We start from the raw sequence: 19,450 nt of genomic DNA, 5'->3' as shown, positions 1-19,450 counted from the left end.
ATGTTCAATACCATTTGCCACAAGAAAGGATCACCAGTCGTTATGAAAGTCGCTCTTAATTTACGATCAGCTTAACCCTATCTAGGCCAGGGTATTTTGGGAGTTAATATGGCCAGGGGGGGCCTCCCAGGGCCCCCCCCCTTAAGATCTCAGCCATCGACCTCGCGATCGTGCCGAAAATTGGCACGCAGGTTGCCTGGGACATAATCTACAAGACTGTATAGTGATTTATTTCATGTGAATTGCTATTAAGTGATTATGCTAATTTATGCATAATTAGTATGCAAAATCATACTTTTTCCTCTAACTCCCTAAATAAAGCTCCAAATGTACTAATTTTTGGTATAGAAGCTCTCTGTGGTGTTCTTAGCAAGTGTACGTGAAAAAAATTGTGCTGCAAATCATTTTCTTATGTATTGTTTTTTGCAATTTCTTATGTATTTCTTTGTTTTTTGGACCTTTTGTTTTTCATTGTTTTTTCAATGAAATTCGTTGGGGACTCTTCTGTGATCATAAAAAGCATAAAATAAATACATTTAGACCAGCAAAACTAAAAATAATCATGCATTTATGAATTTTGGTTGAAAACACAATTTGCATTGACTTTGTACACAAAATCACGTTTTTGAGCAATTTTTGGTCTGACATGCACTTACATAATGTTACGTAATTTCGGAACCACGTACCCGGGTGACACAAAATTGGTCTCAAAAGTTGCGCAAGACTTCAAAGTAAAAAGTCAGTGAGCGATGCGGTCAAAAAAAATTTTGCACGGCGAAAATATTGCGCGATTCATTGAGGGGGGCCTCCGAGGCCCCCCCTGGCCTAGATAGGGTTAAAGGTCAAGTCCACCACAGAAAAATGTTGATTTGAATAAACAGAGAAAAATCAACTAGCATAACGCAGAAAATTTCATCAAAATCGGACGTAAAATAAGAAAGTTATGAAATTTTAAAGTTTTGCTTATTTTTCACAAAACAGTGATATGCACAACTCATTGACATGCAAAGGAGACAGTTGATGATGTCTCTCACTCACTATTTCTTTTGTTTTGTATTGTTTGAATTATGCAATATTTCATTTTTTACAAATTTGACAATAGTGACCAACTGGACTGAAATATATAGTATTAAACAATGCTAATTTCGTATGTTCAGGGAGGAATTAATTGTTCTTCACTTGACAATGAGGAGAAAATTTGAATATTTCATATAATAAAATACAAAAGAAATAGTAAGTGGATGACGTCATCAGTTTCCTCATTTGCATACCGACCAGGATGTGCATCTGTTTTGTGAAATTAAGCAAAATTTGATTATGTCATAACTTTCTTATTTTACATCCAATTTTGATGAAATTTTCAGTGTTATGCTTGTTGGATTTTTCTCCTTTTATTCAAATTAACTTTTGTCAGGATGGACTTGTCCTTAAATGAAATGGCCTCCAGGGTTGAAGTTAGTCATTTGATTAGTATGTGGAATTCATAGCAGATCAATTGTCACTTGAGCAAATGTCATAGAACCTTTTATTACAATGTCCACATTAGGAGCAACACACCCAATACAGCATCATGCTATCTGCAAAAGTGACTTTATTTTGGATGGCATTTAGATTTCATTACCTGAGCAAACAGTCCCTGTTGCATTATGAAGCAGTGACTGATCGTCACCTTGCCAAGAGAAGAGAATCATGAATTACCAAAGACTTGTCATTCGGGCATCCATGATGGATTGCCACTAATTAATACCTAGCTCAGTTGAAAAGAACATGTGCACATTCTATCCTCGAGGGTGCTTGCTCAATTCAGTTCTGTTTCCCAGCTTGTCTTGTCTTTAATAGAACATGGAAACAAACTGCGGTCAAGAGCAATAATGAAGATAATTATCTTGTCATTTACAAGGTGCTTAAGACATATGTTGTAAAGATCTGTTGTTAGCACAAATAACAGGGGTCCTGTTACAACCGGTAATGTGGCAGCAATGCCGAACGTTACAACAATGCATTACTTACACATTGAATTTCACAATCCAAAAAGTGTGACTGAGCTGGCTTACAACATTTCTGTCCGGCAGGCACTGAGCACCACAGCCAATACTCGCAAAAATATGTCATGAATATTCTCTTTATCAATTTGATGGCAAAAATCTTGAGATTCCTCTTCTACTTATATTATCTTAAGTCCTGAGGAAATGGGGCCATGAAGATCACTTTTCCTACAAAGACAGAAAGTCCTACTCCTTTTCATAAAAAATTAGAGCATCAGTGCACATTAGAGAGAAATTGATCTGAAAAAAGCATTCCTAACTTTGTGACTCTCTATCTTTTTTCTTACTCGCTCTTTCTCCCTCTCCCCCCCTCTCCTTTCCATGATTATTTCACCCATTCTTCAAAATGGAATACGATGCCTCACATTTTCTCTTATTGAAAAGCAGACTATTTTATTTAGGCTCTCCTCACCTCAGTATTTAATTTGAGGGAGAAAAGAATACCAATTCTCGAACATGGGAATGAAAAAAAAGCAGCTGTAAGAAAATTTAGAATGCCCGCTGACATGTATTACTTTCTTTCATACCGTGCAAAGTATATGAGCAACAGGTTGCTACGGAGAGAATCCATGTGAAGAAGAATGATTTTTTTTGAGAATTTGATGTATTCCTGTTGGAGCACATGGGACACTTTGTCCATATTCAGGTTTAACTTAGACCATGGTCAACTCTGTGCTAAGATTATGGGAAGTCAAAAGTGTCAAAATTTATATTAAGTTTTACGTTTCTTATGTTTGGTGTGCTCTTTCCTGATTCACTGATGGTGAAGACAATCATTCCGACACAATTATGAATGATTTGAGAGCCAAATGAGCTTAAATGTTATATCTCTACTGTTAGTAATTTATATAACAATTGGCTGTCCATACTTGAACCACAACTTTAATCCTAAGTGTAATTTAAAACCGACTTCAGCATAGGGCCTTGAAGTTTATGTTTTGACTCTAACTGTGTCATTTAATAGCATCTATTGATTTCGAATGCATGTTTATATAATAAAAGCTTGCATGAGTGACAATGAATATGTTTTGTTCAGATATTTCCAATAGATATATTGTACCCGAGGTGGGTGTTTCATAAAGCTGTTTGTAAGTTACAAGCGACTTTACAAACAACAGGGGAGCTTTTCACCAGCATTTTTGTCCGACAAGTTGTCAGATCTGACATCTTTCCTTGATTTTGATTGGCCGAGAAGCAGTGTTACCATGGTAACTGTCAGATAAAATGGGACCTGTCGGATAAAACATCGGACAAGTCCTTTCATGAAATGCTACCCCAGAGAGGCGCAGACCCTATCATAAGAATTAAATCAACGCCAATGGAAATATGGGGTGTATCATTTTCCAAAAGAAAGGATCACCAGTTGTTATTATGTAACAAAGTACAGATTGGTATTTTGAAATCTAGATCATGTTTCAAACTTTTATTGATCACTTTGATCTTGAAGTCTTTGATTTGAAGTCTGCTATCAATGGTCGTAATTGATAAAATGAAGGATTTTAGTGAAATAATATGGTGAAGTAGGTTTCACTGTTTGACAAAATTTTTCAATCATCTAACAGATCTGAGGAAGGGAATGATCTTTGCATTACATTTAAGCCTTCGATCAGGTTATCTTCATATGATTTTATTCCCATCTCTTGTCTTTACAGCTACATGGGTAGGAGGAGGGTACATAAATGGTACAGCAGAGTATGTTTATACACAAGGCTACGGGTTGCTATGGACACAGGCTCCATGGGGCTATGCTGCCAGTTTAGTTCTTGGTAAGTATCACTTTCGTCACCATAATTCTCACCATTGTCATCATCGGCAGCAACATCAGTATCATTACCACCATAATCATCTTCATTTTCAGCAGCAGCGTCATCATCATCATTTTCATCATCATCAATATCTTCACATCACCATTATCATCGATCATCTCTATCATCATCATCATCATCTTTATCACCATCATCATCATCCTCATCACCATCATCATATTCATCATCCTCATTATCATCATCACCACCACCATCATCACCATCATCTTCATTATTATCATCATCATCTTCGTCATCATCTTCATCATCATCATCACCACCACCATCATCATCACCACCATCATTATCACCATCATAATCATTATTATCATCTTCATCATCATCATCATCACCACCACCATCATCATCACTACCATCATAATCATCATCATCTTCATCATCATCACCACCACCATCATAATCATCTTCATCATCATCACCATCATCATCATCACCACCACGATCATCACCACCATCATCTTCATCATCATCATCTTAGTCACCATCATCACCATCATTATCATCATCATCATCTTCATCATCATCACCACCATCATCATCACCATCATTACCACCATCCTCACCATCGTCATCATCATCACCATCTCCATCATCCTCATTATTATCATCTTCACTCATCAGCACCATCGCCATCTTTATCGTCATTATTGTATTCATCATAATTTACCTTCATTTTTCTAATATCTGCCGTGTTTTTCTGATCATAATCATTATCACCGTCAACATGATTAGCATTCTCACTGTCCTCATCACCATCATCATCATAATCATCACCTTCGTCATCGTGAACACCACCATCACCCATGTTAATCATCTTCTTCATAAACATCATATTCATCATCAATCATGTTAATCAGCATTATCATTAACATTTATCAAGTATGTTTTTAATTAATTGTCACTCCTTAAAATTATAAGTTTGTATATATTTGTAAATTTGCTTTTTATTCACCATCATTTATCAATATTTCAACCAGCCTTTATTCCCTAGCAAGCTTCCCTGTTATAATCTTTCATCCAATAAACCTAAAAGTCTCTCTCAAAAGAAGAATAAAAAAATACATATATCTCTTGTTTGCATTCAAATGAAATGTGAATCACCATATCCACAAAAAAACTGTTACAATCCACAAAAACCCAAATATGCATTTTACAACCTACCTATAAATTTTCATAAGAGTGGTGCTGGCTAAGCCTAAGTGCAGCCAAACAATGTAACCACCATATTTTTTTCTAATCAGTTATGTTGGTTATAAAATATTCATTTTCAAAATTGTTTTTTTCCACATTTGGTGATGTGGAATTTCATTGACTTGTGCTTTTTTGTCTTTCTTTCTCAAAACAGTTCTAGAAAGGATTAAAATATTCACGATAAAGGTGCACTTCCCAATTGCTTTTCTTATTAAAGACATATTTTAGGCAAACTTGGGCAATCTTTTTATCTTCTGTTGCAGTAGTGGATGGAAGCTTTCCTTTCGAAAGAACATAAGAGCACTCATTTCTTCTTTATTTTTAATTTTTATTTATTTTGTTTTATTTTAGTTTTTTTTATTCATTTAGTTAGTTAGTTAGGTTTTTTTTTTGGGGGGGAGGGAGGATCCCATGTATGTCACTAATATTATTGAGTGATGGTATACCTGTTAAATGTACATTATATCTCCTCTACATTGCGTCACAATCGCTGTTGAATATGATTCAGTGCACTATGTGAGGTCCCCCAGTCGTGATAATTTATTTATTGCCTGCGATAGTCTTGAGTTGATATGTGGTGATAGAGGTAATTTTCCCCATCATGAACATTGCTTGGTTGAGGGTATTAGATGGGCGATACCTTGGGAATTAGTCGGGAATTGAATGATGTGAGCAGAATTGAGCCAAGTGCTTCAAGAGATCAAGGGCCTTTTACACGAAGCTAATAGCATTGGTCATAAAACATATTTTTAGGAATGATTGCATTGATACCAATGTAAAATCAATCGTAAAAGTAAGTTATTTAATCAATTGCTAAGTTTGTGCTGCCTGACCCATAGAGTGAAATAAGAATAGTGTATGATGATGATAATGCTTATAATTTATATCGCCAATAATCGGTTAGGACTACGTGCGCTATACAAATATCAATCACTCAGTTTTACACATATTTTAGACCTAAAATATGTCATACAAATGAGAGCAAATTACATCAGTACATAAAAATTACAAAATGAATGAAAACAAATTTCTAATAACTACATGTACATACTGTATCCAACATTATAAATATCACTTTGAAAATAGATGGGTCTTAAGAATGGATTTAAATGAGGAAAACAAGTTTTTATGTAAATAAACTTTTCACTGATTATTTAGATGTGGCTCATGTAGAGGCTTTCCATAATGGAACTTTATTTGAAGAAGTAATAACATTTTATGAATGTTGATGTTACTGTTAATTTACTAGACTGTTTGAGTCTTTCCATAGTTGCAAGTAATTTGAATCAATAACATTTCATTAATGTTGATGCTAATTTGTAACAAGTGTGAATAATGCAATAATTATTTTTTACCATAGTAGCATTATATTTGAATTAAGAGTAACACTTTTAATGTTTCATATATAATAATGTAATAATAATCATTTTACAGGTGGTCTTTTGTTTGCAAAGCAGATGAGATCTCAAGGCTACGTAACCATGCTGGATCCGTTCCAGCTGAAATATGGCTCCCGTATGGGAGGACTTCTCTTCTTACCAGCCCTCATGGGTGAGCTATGCTGGTCCGCTGCCATCCTTTCTGCTCTAGGTAAGCGTTTTCCCCATGAGCTTTAATTTTCATTACGAGGTATAAACTCTTTAATATCCCATTCAGGCCGAAGTGACCATGTTTCATGGTTTGGCCAATGAATATTGATGAGTATAAAAATCATGCAAAATACACACAAGAAATAGAGTGAAAAGATCTTATTAAAAATGTTCGATGTTTGTTTTTATACATTAGCATCTTTTCTGTTGGATATTGTGGAAAAGCCTTCCTAAGGACATAAAAAATGTACCTCTGTTGAGACTTTCAAAAACCTTGTAAAATCTTTTTTATTTTAATAATTCTTAGCTCTTTATGCACCTTGAGCACTCTACAGAGTGGATTTGGTGCTTTGTAAGTCTCATTATTATTATATTTAGGAAATATTCTAAGACCTTGTTCTCATTTGCTTTTGTGAACTGGTTTTCCCTTATTCCAGTTTACGAAAATGGAGAGCGTTTCATCAATATTTTTATCCAACAAGTTGTCAGGTCTGACAACTTTGTTTTATTATGATTGGCTGAGAGGCACTGTTCCTATGGGAACTGACAGATAAAATGTCCGACAAATCCTTTTATAAAACTTTTTAAAGGACAAGTCCACCCCAACAGAAAGTTGATTTGAATAAAAAGAGAAAACACCAACAAGCATAACACTGAAAATTTAATCAAAATCGGATGTAAAATAAGAATGTTATTACATTTTGAGGTTTCGCTTAATTTCACCAAACAATTATATGCACATCCTGGTCAGTATGCAAGTGAGGAGACTGATGACATCATCCACTTACTATTTCTTTTGTTTTTTATTATATGAAAGATGAAATATTCTAATTTTCTCCTCATTGCCAAGTGAAACTGCGATTAATTCCACCCTCAACATGTGGAATTAGCATTGTTTAATACTTCATGGATCGGTCAAGATGGTCCTTTGTCAGATCTGTAAAAAATAAAATATTGTATAATTCAAACAATAAAAAGAAATAGTAAGTGAGTGAGGGACATCATTGACTCTCTCATTTGAATGCCACTGAGTTGGGCATATAACTTTTTTGTGAAAAATAAGCAAAACTTCAAATTGCCGTAGCTTTCTTCTCTTACATCCGATTTTGATGAAATTTTCAGCGCTATGCTTGTTTGATTTTTCTCTGTTGATTGAAATAAACATTTTTCTGGGGTGGACTTGAACTTTTTAAGAAAGATGTTGGCATGTCTGCAATCATGTTTTCTTTACTTTGAAAAAATGGTTGCCTTGTTTTTTTCTAAACCAAGATTCAAGAAACAATATTATTTTTCCTTCTCTTGCTTTCTTTCTAGGTGCCACAATTAGCGTCATCTTGGAGCTAAACATTGAGGTATCGGTGACCATCTCGGCGTGTATCGCAGCGTTCTACACATTCTTTGGTGGACTTTATTCAGTAGCTTATACAGATGTTATACAGCTCATCTGCATCTTCTTTGGTTTGGTGAGCATGACCTTTGACCTCTTGACCTCTTGGCAAGCAAATTCCCCAATTCCATTTGTCCCCTGTTCCCATGAAGTTCAGATCCCTGTTGCACAAACAACTCTCATTGATATTTACGATAGATTGTATTTTTGTGATACAGGGATTTTGTGATACAGGGACATTTTAGCCATAGATGTATGAAGCACTTGTTACGATAATGCAGCAAATAACTAAATATTTTTTAATTTGATGTCCTATTTTTTATTACAGGAAATATAAAACTAAAAAAAAGTAACAAAACATAAATAAATATATATTGGTCTTACTTGTACATCTCTTGAAGTGTCAGTTCTACTGTTATAATCCAATGTTATGATTCAGATAAAATCCCAGTAGGGTGGCGAAAATTCCTTAAATTAAAGTTCACAATAATGGCGATGATGAAACTGATGTTGAAGCACGAATAACAAGAGTCACTGTAATGAGTTGAAATGTCCGTGAAGACGATATTGATGATGATTAACAGTCAAATTCAGCAATCCATGCGTTGAAGAGTGTTCATTAAACAGGTTGATGATCTCGATGAGAACTGAGAATTCCTCTCTCAAAATACCTGCAAACCATTCATTGATGGCGTGTAAATAATTCCACAGAAGATAAATATTCCAGGTGGAAATAAAGTCTGCTCTGACATAAAGTCTGGCGTGAAACTCTTAGCTCTGATCTGATGTGATGTGATGATGTCCTTGAAGAAACTGCAGCTTATATATACAAATTTCAACTATTCTAGAAACTTCTAGTATTCACTATTATGGAATTTTCTAGTATTGTCTACAAAAAGAACATTCTGCCCATTTCTAGAGCAGTCTACATTTAGAAGACTCTTGAATGACCTCAGTGAAATTAACATTTCAACAACATAGCTAAGCCTATTGTTCTTTTTACTACTACTGGGAGCTCTATTGTCTGCCTTACCCTATTCAAAAATAAAACTCCTTGGCCTTTAAATAGACAAGAGCCCTGCAGAACAAAAACTTTTACAAACACGTTCTGGAATGTTCTTTATCATTCTAGGCTATGGATATCCTTAAAGAGAAAATAAATGAATGTAATTGCTCTTACAATTCTTACATATAACACACTATATTAAAGCAGATCATCACATTTATTGTTGAAATTTTGCTACAAGTGAACCCTGGCTCATTCTTTCAGGACATTTTTTGCAGTGGTGTCTGAAACAATCGTTAATTTTTAGGCGATTGTAAAAGGCCCCTCAATTAATTTTGGGCTTTCACAAAGTGACAGTTATACATGCAGATGCTATTTGTCACTTTGTGAAAAAAAATCAAAGCTCGTCCCATAAGTTTTATTTTTCATGAAGTGATGGTTTTGCTTGCAGCTCATTCCCTTATAAGATATGAAAGGAAAATGCAAATGATTGAAAATTAACATTGTCTAGAATATGCCCTATAGTTGTATGAGGATGTGAAATTTATTTACCCTCTACATTTGAAGAGGTTGAGATTGTGGTCCGAACCTTTGGAAGCGATTTGCTCAAAACTAACTTTTTTTTTTAATTTGCACACTCATTCATCCGTCCCTGTGTGAAAATAGGATGAAGTCTTCAAATATTTCAATGTTTTTATTAAATGGGTCTAATAGTAAAAGCTGATACGAAACTCCTTTTTTTTCTTCTTCACAGTGGCTATGTATCCCATTCGCCATGACCAATGATGCCGTCCAGCCAATCACCAACACTTCCAGCGAGTGGCTCGGTCAGTGGGACAACAAGTATGCTGGCGTCTGGTTTGACTATGCACTTTTACTGGTGAGTTTACACTTGATATCCGATCTTATTTTGGCTAGAGTTACGCATTTGACTTATTGTCTTTACACACGACTAGAACATGTTCTCAAAGGGGAAGTGCACCCTGAGAATGGTTTGTTTTGATAAAAGCAGACAAAGTAGAGAAACATTATTGATGAAGATTTGATGAAAATCTGTCACAGAATAACAGATTTTTCCCTTGAGTTTACTCAATCTTACTTTGGCTATTAAAAGCCATGCATATGACTTTACGCATGACTTGAGCATGTTCTTTAAGCTGAAGTACACCTTGATAATAAGTTGGTCTTGATACAGACTTACAGAAGAAGTAGAGAAAAATATTGGTGAAGATGCAATGAAAATCTGTATAAGAATAACAGAGTTATGTTTTTGTAAGTTTTAATTTTGTGATGTCACAAATGAGCAGCTCCTCCAATTTATTTTCTCTTGTAGATGTTCGGAGGTATCCCTTGGCAGGTGTATTTCCAGCGTGTCCTATCATCCAAGAGTGCGGAGAGGGCCCAAGCACTCTCCTACATTGCTGCTTTCGGCTGCATCATCATGGCAGTCCCACCTATTCTCATTGGCGCGATCGGTTACAGTGCAGGTACGGAAATGATCAGCAGCTTTGAAAGTGTTTGGAGTGTGGGGTTGTGCTCCTAAATCTTCTGTGATATAAGTTGGGGTCCCCCCCCTGTTTTTAGGTTGGGAATGGGGGAGTAGGCCCAGTTTACTAAGTGATTCAAATTTATTCCCGTTTGTTTCCTTGGGACTTAGCCACAAGTTATTCACGTAATCTTTAAGTAATAAATTGGCAATGATATTTGGAATCCAGTTTGCATTCATTACTAATTGCTATGTTTGGCAAGTCTCTGGCAAGCTTTCACGTGTCCAAGGACAAATTGAAAAATCTATCACATGGGTCAATTGCATGTAGAACTGCTTCATTTAGCTGTGAGCCAACACTCTGACCTATTGACAAGTTTACTACTCTGTATATTATAGATGAATCTTTCCAGAGAAAAAAACCCTATTGAATGATAAACCCGACTATCTTTCATTAATACACTTCATTCATTTTTTTTAATCAATGTTTTTTTTAGATTGGTCACAAACTAGGATAAACCTCAACAAAACGAAACCTGAGGAGAACCAAGCGTTGATTCTACCTCTTGTCATCCAGTACCTGACACCTCCTTGGGTCTCCTTCGTCGGTCTTGGTGCCGTGTCCGCTGCAGTCATGTCCTCCGCAGACTCCTCCATTTTGTCCGCCAGCTCCATGTTCGTCAGAAATGTGTACAAACTGGTGTTTAGGCAAGGGGTAAGGTTCACAGATTTATTTATTGATCGTATAATGTTTGTTGTGATGGTGGTGGTGATGGTAACGGTTATAGTGCGGGGCTTAGGGCCATGGCCCCCCCCCCAAAAAAAAAAAAATGACCAATGAAAAAAAAGGGAGAAAAAAAAAGGAAAATATAAATGGTCGATGTGTGATATTATTCTTTTCAATATGTCAAAATCTAGAATCTCCAAATTAAATTTTTGTAGTGATAAGGTACAAAGAATTTTGCTTGCTTGCTTTGCTCGCTCACAGCTTTTTATCAATTTTGCTCCATATGCCATGTCTGGCTCCCTCAACTTTTTTGGCTCATTACAGTACAAAGTGATAGTGATGGTCTTTGTGATGACTGTAATGCTATGAGACTTCAAAAGTTCAAAGTTCGTCTTTATTCATCTAAATTGAAAATTTGTTTCGTTCACAACTTCAAGTAAATAAGACAACCTCTAAATATAAATATTACATAAAAGTTATGTACAGTGAATGTGAGCACACAGTTACATGATGGCAACGAACAAATAATGTACATAAAGCTTCCAGTTAATTATGTTATATTTTAAAGTTACATAAATAATCCATGCTGACCGATCGGTATAAATCAGCCGAGGGAATGTTTGGGTAAATGGAAAAAAATAATATATCAAAAATCAAAATCAAATCAGTGAAGAATTTTTGATTGCATGTGTGTTGAATAAAACGTTTGATGACTTTTGATGCAAGTTGGGAAATAATTTCTTTTAAAGGTGTAATGTGTGGGTATCAGAGAGGGGTTCTTGTTCTTTGATGGTGAAACTTTCAGTGAAAACTTGATGATTTCAGTGATGGTGTCAAAGGTGTTTATGATCCAAATATAGCATCTATGTACTAAATATTAAACCAAAGTACTCTGAGACACTTTTAACAGCAGTCCATGGATGGAATCCTGTCCTGCACAGGGTCTTCTTGCATTCTTATCTTCCATTTTCTGCTTAGAAAATACATTTGGAGATCATGAATACTGCAGTGAAATCTCACGTGCTATTTAGCTGATGAACCCGACTTTTGTTTACCGGTAATTACCTCATGTTTATGGCATCAATGCCTTGCATGTATAATTTGTCACATGAAGAGTAAATGCTTCCATAACCTGGGCTGTTAAGATGGCATATTTTGAGCGAGCATTCATTAATTCTTTTCAATTGTTTTCATTCCCCAGGCAACAGAACGTGAACTTCTCTGGGTTCTGAGGATATCTATCATCGTAGTAACTGCTCTTGCTCTTGTCATGGGGTTGACCATCAAGTCAGTATATGCCCTCTGGTTCCTGTGCTCAGACTTTGTCTATGTGATTCTGTTCCCTCAACTCTTTTGTGTGGTCTACTTCAGCAAAGTCAACACCTATGGTTCTCTGGCTGCGTACGCGGTAGCCCTGTTGCTACGGTTAGGGGGTGGTGACACCACCCTCAAAATACCTCCTTTCATCAAATATCCTCTATACAACAGCGACGACGGGCAGTTGTTCCCATTCCGCACGTTCGCAATGTCCATGTCCTTTTTTACGTTACTTATCGTGTCCTACGTAACACACTATCTGTTCATCACGGGCAAACTTAGGAAGCACCTCGATGTCTTTCAGTGCGTCGTCAACATTCCGGAGCTCCACCGCGAGAAGTACGACGCGGTGGACGGCGAGAACCTGCAGCTGAAGACGATAAAAACGGACGGCCCCGTGGACGGGGTGCAGCCCGGTTCCGTCGACATCCTCCAACGAGACAAACTCCTTGATCTTGGCCGCAGTATCATTCCAGAATCAATATCCAAAGAGCCTCTTAAGGATGCCCTTGATGACTCACCAGTGACGACGCCGGATTCACCGGAATAGCACCAGCAGTCCTAGGTTTTAGTCTATTGAATTGCAGATGAATTGTACTATGTGCGTTTATGTGAGAATGAGAGATAACTGAAGAGGTGACATGGGAGAGTGTGTTTGCGCGTGTGTGTGTGAGAGAGAGAGAGAGAGCATGAGAGTTCTTATTGATATATCTAAAAGTCACAAAGATGAATCAGTAACATTTTGTAAGGTTAAGCATTGGTACTTTCAATAAGGCTTTTTCGTATTACAAACTTGAAGCCATGCAAATAATATTGATCCTGTTGTTTAGGGTACATTGTCTTCCCTTTACATGTATATAAAAAGAGCCATCTTTATAAAGTGATTTCAACAAAAGTCATCAAAAACTAATCTACCTTAATCTGGCTTCAGTTATTAAGGAATTCAGTCCAAGTCACAATTAGAGTCCCCTTGAGCAGAATGTTTTTTTTTTCTCTATCTCACTTTGTATGAATTAGCTTTTTTTATTAAACATTCGTGTTTAGGAATCAATTCAAAATGTGCTTGGCGGTCATCGATAATCGTTGCACCACTTACTAGCATAGGAAATGCATGTATTCAATTGGCCATTATTCTGAAGTCGGGTTCAATTCAAAATCAGGTCTGAAGTTGTGGTTTAACTATGGAGGGCCTATTGTGACATAAATCTCTAACAGTAGAGGTTCATAATATCAGCTCTTTTGACTGTTATATCATTCTTAACTGTCTGGGAAGGACAAATAAGATATTTTTTTCACTATGAAAGAATTAGGAAAGAGCACAGTAAACATAAGGAACATACCATGTGAACAAATGTTGACATGTTTGGCTTCCAATAATTTTAGCACAGAGTTAGACCATGGTCTAAGTTAAGCTCGAGTTCAGAATACGGACCATTTATTTTTTTGATTACTGCAGTAATCCAGCATGCAGAATACAAGCTAAAGCGCTTTACAAGTCTGACATGGACCACTACATAATGATTCACTAACAACTGAAATCTATTTTAAGAAGCTCATGGCCAGTAAAATTGACCCTATCTCAATTATCATAGATTGTAGCACTATTCACTAACAACTAAAATCATTTCTTACAAACAAATGCGATTGGTGTAGAGTGTTATCTCACTTTCATAGTGTAGAACTTTGAGAATTTTTTTAAATCCAATCCTTGAATCTTATATATTTGATTATGAATCCCCTATAGATTTTATTTTAGCAGTTAGTGAACTTCCCATCCTCAATCGATAATGTTTTTTTTATACTGATACCTTAATCTGCCAACATTCCTATGACTCAGTAACTAATAGCATTTCCATACTGTTAGTGTATAACTTACAAGCAGTCATACATCATTTGAGCACCCTCTCTGTCATTATTTATTAATATGTTTTTAAGGTTTATGACTGCTCCAGTTGATGCTGATGTGGTTCAAACAATACATTCCCAAGAAAGCATTCCTTTCTTTCAGAAAAAATATAAAGAGTGAACCGTTTTATTTGGTTCATTTGCATTTTGGGCGCTCATTGTACTAGGGTTTTGTCTAAAGAAAACTTTAACAAGACATTTTTTTTTGCAAAGTTTGAATTTTTATATTCAGATTGGTTAAAACATCAAGTTGCGTTTAATTGCAATTATTTCTGCAGGGGGTTTGTTTTTGTTTATTACTCTCCTTCTTTCATGTAGAGTGGCGTAAAACAAGATTACATAATTTATGAAGTAATGGGATTTCTTAGGTATCTTTGTTATCATTTTAATCAATTTGCCTTCCCTAAATTGGCAACGGTTAATCAAGAATTACTAGATAAACTATTCAAAGCATAAGAATTGTATTGTCTAGAGAAATAGATTTCTGTCATTCACATGGCCTACAATGTTGCTTCAAGTAATTCACTAGACCTGCAATGTTTCTTTAAGAATGTGGGGGCAGATAATGGTAATATTGGATATCATTAGGAACCAAAGACTTAATAATCATGTTTGTTGGACATTGGAGATATATGCAAGTAGCCTAAATTTGGGGGCGCTTCCGTGGTGTCCCCTATTTGAATGATCTTCGCCAGTGTCATTTATGCATGTTCATTTTTGTTCAATGTGAGATGAATTATGCACAGTAAATGATTCCGTCGAGAATCCTATACGGGGGTGTTTCAAGAAACTTATTTTCAATCGATTACAGATTTCTATAGTAAATGTGCCATTAATGGATGAATTTTTAACTGTAGAAATCAGTTTATACTCAGTTGCATGAGGCAGACTAGTAATCCATTGTAAATTCGCATTTTGCGATTGAGTACAAGAAATGAATAATTAAGGACCTATGATTGACTTGCAATCAATCGCAAGTTTCGTGGAAACCACCCCTAAAATGATATGTACTAAATGTATTTTTGTGTGTGTGTATAAATATTTATACATATATCAATGAGAGTTTGCAATCTAATGTACAGAGAAATTATAGATAGAGGTCCGAAGCAAGTGTTCCTATAAACGTTATATTTTGGTTGTGCTTTCATTGTTGCTTTGTCATTTAGACATTTCATTTGAACGGAACATCTCAGAAAAGATAATGTGGGCTTTTTTTTATTTGTACTCCATGAATGCCATATTTTTTTATTATCTCAGCTTTGTTAAACAATCCAAGTATGTATTAATGTGGAATAATTCCTGTTTTGATATTGTATTTCATCCTTTGTGAGTCGTGTCTATGACTATTGCCATATGCACATGTATACCGTACATGTACATGATAAACTAAAACCTGCTACGGTTTCTTTTCTTTTATTATCTATTTATCTGCAGTTTTGCCCCTCAAATGTTGAATTGTATTGATTCCTCTTAATTCTGGGACCAAGCTTTCTTTAAAAGCTAAGGAGCAGACCAATGTGATTCGTTTTATGTACCAAATATCTAGATTATGATTATGATGATGATGCATTTGTATCTATGCGCCATGAAAAAATAAAACATTCAGAGGTACCAGCTCCCCAATAGTTACGTCACACGTTATTCACAAAGTTAGAGGTTTATGACAAAAGTCAAGGGACTCAGGTCCATTGAAACATACACATTCTGATATAGTTAAATCTAAGAAAATTGTCATTTCGCCTCTTTATTTTCAAAATCCAGGATCCAACACTAGTCCCATACATTCATAAACCTGTTGGAGACTGGAGTCCATGGAGAACATGTGTTATAGCGGAATCGTTTAGCTTTTAATGAGCTAGGTACCTTGAACTGGACCAATTCGTAAGAAATATCTGTTCTGAAATGGAGATGTCCAAGATCTAACATTTAGGATGGTTTTAGCCCCTGATAGGTATATACATAGCAACATCAGTTTGCATTTTAATTTTGTAATTGTTAATTATTATTCGTAAAACTGTTTCATTTGTTTTTTTTATGAATTGAAAATGGAATAACAAATATATGAAATGTTTTGTCACAAATTAATTCATATGAAAGCCTGAACACTCCTATTCTGACAATCAGATTTTGTGACAGATCCATGATAATTGAATTTTGTGAAAATTAGTGATAGGAAACCAAGGAACGCCACGTATTTCATAAAGAAATATCCATTCTGAAGAATTATTTAATTCATTTATTTTTATTTCTTTTTAGTAATTTATCAAATACCAGTGACATACTTATAAATTGTTTTTTATAGATTAGAATAGATAAGACAGTGGGTTCCAATTCTAGTGTAGAATGATCTTGTTAACAGTTCATTTTTGTTATTTGAATAATTGAAAATGGAATAACAAATATATGAAATGTTTTGTCACAAATTAATTCATATGAAAACCTGATTTCTCCTTTTCTGACAATCAGATTTTGTGCCAGATCCATGATAATTGAATTTTGTGAAAATTAGTGATAGAAAACCAAGGAACGCCACACATCTCATAAAGGAATATCCATTCTGAAGAATTATTTAATTCATTTATTTTTATTTCTTTTTTTGTAATTTATCAAATACCTGTGACATACTTATAAATTGTTTTTCATAGATTAGAATAGATAAGATAATGGGTTCCAATTCTAGTGTAGAATGATCTTGTTAACAGTTCATTTTTGTTATTTGAATAAGTGCAAATGAATATACCATAGAAATCAATTCCATTTTAAACTCATTTTTATCATAGAGATCATAGTAATTTGTAAATTATGTTATAGGTAATCGACATATCTATATTTTGTCAAATTGGTGAAAGTATTGTTTCTTCATAGAATGTATATTTTGAATTTTAGATTTCAAAAGATATGTGATGTGTAAAAACATATTGATATATTTAATCTGTACAGAATGGTATAATGGTTATATTTTCCTGGAACTGTTTGATGGTGTAGACTTTGCAATGTTTTATATGCAAAAAAAAGATGTCTGTGTTTTAGGTGTAAATGCATTGGTTTGAAATGAACATTTGTGACAAAGTCAAACCGCTTTCCTACTCCTTGTGACGGGCAATAATCGTGTGATTTTAGCATGTGCTTTATATGCAATCTTTCCCTATTCTTTGCAATCATGTATATCATCACATTAATATTTTCCGTTTTTAGTACTGTGGAGAATCTATTTTAATAAAAATCTTTGTCTGCATCAGACGCTATTTTGCGTGACATTTTAAAGTTACTCCGGGAAACGTGGCAGGTATAATCATGAACCATTTATGATATCATTCCTATCCTTTTTTTAAAAACAAATATTGTTTCTGCTTGTTTTTATTTCCAGTACCGTGTAAATGGAATTTAAGAATTTACCAATAAATGCTGTATTCCCTCCTATGTGTCAACTTTTCTCTCTAATAATTTAATATGTATATAGAGCTTTTGTTCGGCAATTTCCATGAGTTAACTATTGTGAAAGATGATTTATTGCCAATTTGAGGATTATAATTGCAATTTATGGTATCGATCATGCAAAACAAAGTTGTAATGGTATTTGTCAGGGGTTTCTTTTTTTTATTATTTTACTCACTTATATTTCATTAGTTTTATTAGCACTCCATATTTTGATAGAAGACTTTTTAGGGCTTTAAATTGTAATTTTTTAGCCAATCACTCGAAAAATACTTTTTTGAAATTGACCTTGTAAAAAGGATTAGGCATTAAGTAAGTCAAAGCAATTTTTAAAAGATTTCTGTAACTTGGCTTATTGTCAACAAAGTGAAAATTGAATATTCGAAGACATCTGTAAGCTAGGTATTATGGAAGCACATTCTATCATTACTTATGCAGGGATGCCCTTTTCGAACAGAAAAGGTTGAGTTGTTTCAAACATATTTTCAGACTTTTGGATCAATTATAAGTGGGATCCCTGCTGATGTAGATTTCAATGATGAGGAACATCATATTTCTCAAATATTGATATCATTAAAAATGAGGTTTCTTTTGACAAACTGATATGCAATGATGTTTGCCAACATATTGAAATATTTTTAAATCAACATTGAAGTAAAGTGCAATGATAAAGATACAGGGTAATGAAATATCTATTGCATATTGATCTAAATTGGAAGAATCTATTCTTAGTACTTATCTATTGACTGGCACATTAACAATTCATTCAGCCCGAACACTTCCGTGGCAACGTCCCCCTGGCTGCAATCAACTATACTTAATTGTTTTGTACATTCCATCTGTAGTAGCCTGTGTATACGACCATGAAAGTTCATCTCTGTTAGTTGAAGAGAATAAAGTTAAACTTTTGATCTCAACAAGAAAAAATCTTCTCTCAGCAAGGATGGAGGGCGATACAATTGGCTTCCAAATATCTATGACCCAATCATCAATCATTACATCACTAAGGTCTAATTGGGTCACATCGCTGAGGAAGGCTGCGTTCAAGAAAATTTGAGGTAATTCTCTGAGATTGTTCTTGTGTTGAGATCAAAAGTTTTAATTGATATTAGTCATTAATGATGACTATTATACATCCATTTTCCAATGTTTCCTCTTCTTCCTCTCTCACTTCCTTTCTTCATCCCTTTCCTATTCCTGCCATCCCCCCCACCCTCTCTTCCTACCTATGGGCAAGTCAAGACTTCCCATTTGGCTAAATACCCCTTCCCCACCCCCACCCCCCCCCCCCCAAAAAAAAATGTCTACACACACTTTTAATATAATATAGGCCTTTTTTCAACTCTCATGTGATCACAAATGAGTGAACAAAAATAGACAATTCTCCTTTATATGAGCAATCCTTTAATATGAATTGTGACTTTTATATACTTTATTTAATTATAGTTATATTTGTAAATACTTGTTTCATTTCTTTCAACAAAAAATCTTGACAGAGGCCATGAGTGAAGTACTTGTTTTAGACTGAATTAGGTG

The 19,450-nt window shown here is 34.9% G+C and overlaps 1 protein-coding gene across 1 annotated transcript in view; it reads left to right on the top strand.

Moving 5' to 3' along the window:
- The window catches only part of LOC121425489 (high-affinity choline transporter 1-like), a 92,828-nt gene extending 73,629 nt beyond the window's left edge, over positions 1 to 19,199 (top strand). The window contains exons 5-11 of the mRNA XM_041621558.1: positions 3,698 to 3,811; positions 6,497 to 6,652; positions 7,966 to 8,114; positions 9,799 to 9,924; positions 10,378 to 10,531; positions 11,028 to 11,245; positions 12,459 to 19,199. Of these exons, the coding sequence (XP_041477492.1) occupies positions 3,698 to 3,811; positions 6,497 to 6,652; positions 7,966 to 8,114; positions 9,799 to 9,924; positions 10,378 to 10,531; positions 11,028 to 11,245; positions 12,459 to 13,124 (1,583 nt within the window). The 3' untranslated portion in view covers positions 13,125 to 19,199. The remainder of the gene's footprint in view (positions 1 to 3,697; positions 3,812 to 6,496; positions 6,653 to 7,965; positions 8,115 to 9,798; positions 9,925 to 10,377; positions 10,532 to 11,027; positions 11,246 to 12,458) is intronic.
- Positions 19,200 to 19,450: the final 251 nt, after the last annotated feature.

This window comes from Lytechinus variegatus, chromosome 12, assembly GCF_018143015.1.
Source record: "Lytechinus variegatus isolate NC3 chromosome 12, Lvar_3.0, whole genome shotgun sequence".
In the NCBI taxonomy this organism is placed as follows: Eukaryota; Metazoa; Echinodermata; class Echinoidea; order Temnopleuroida; family Toxopneustidae; genus Lytechinus; species Lytechinus variegatus.
This window is presented reverse-complemented; position numbering and strand designations above follow the sequence as displayed.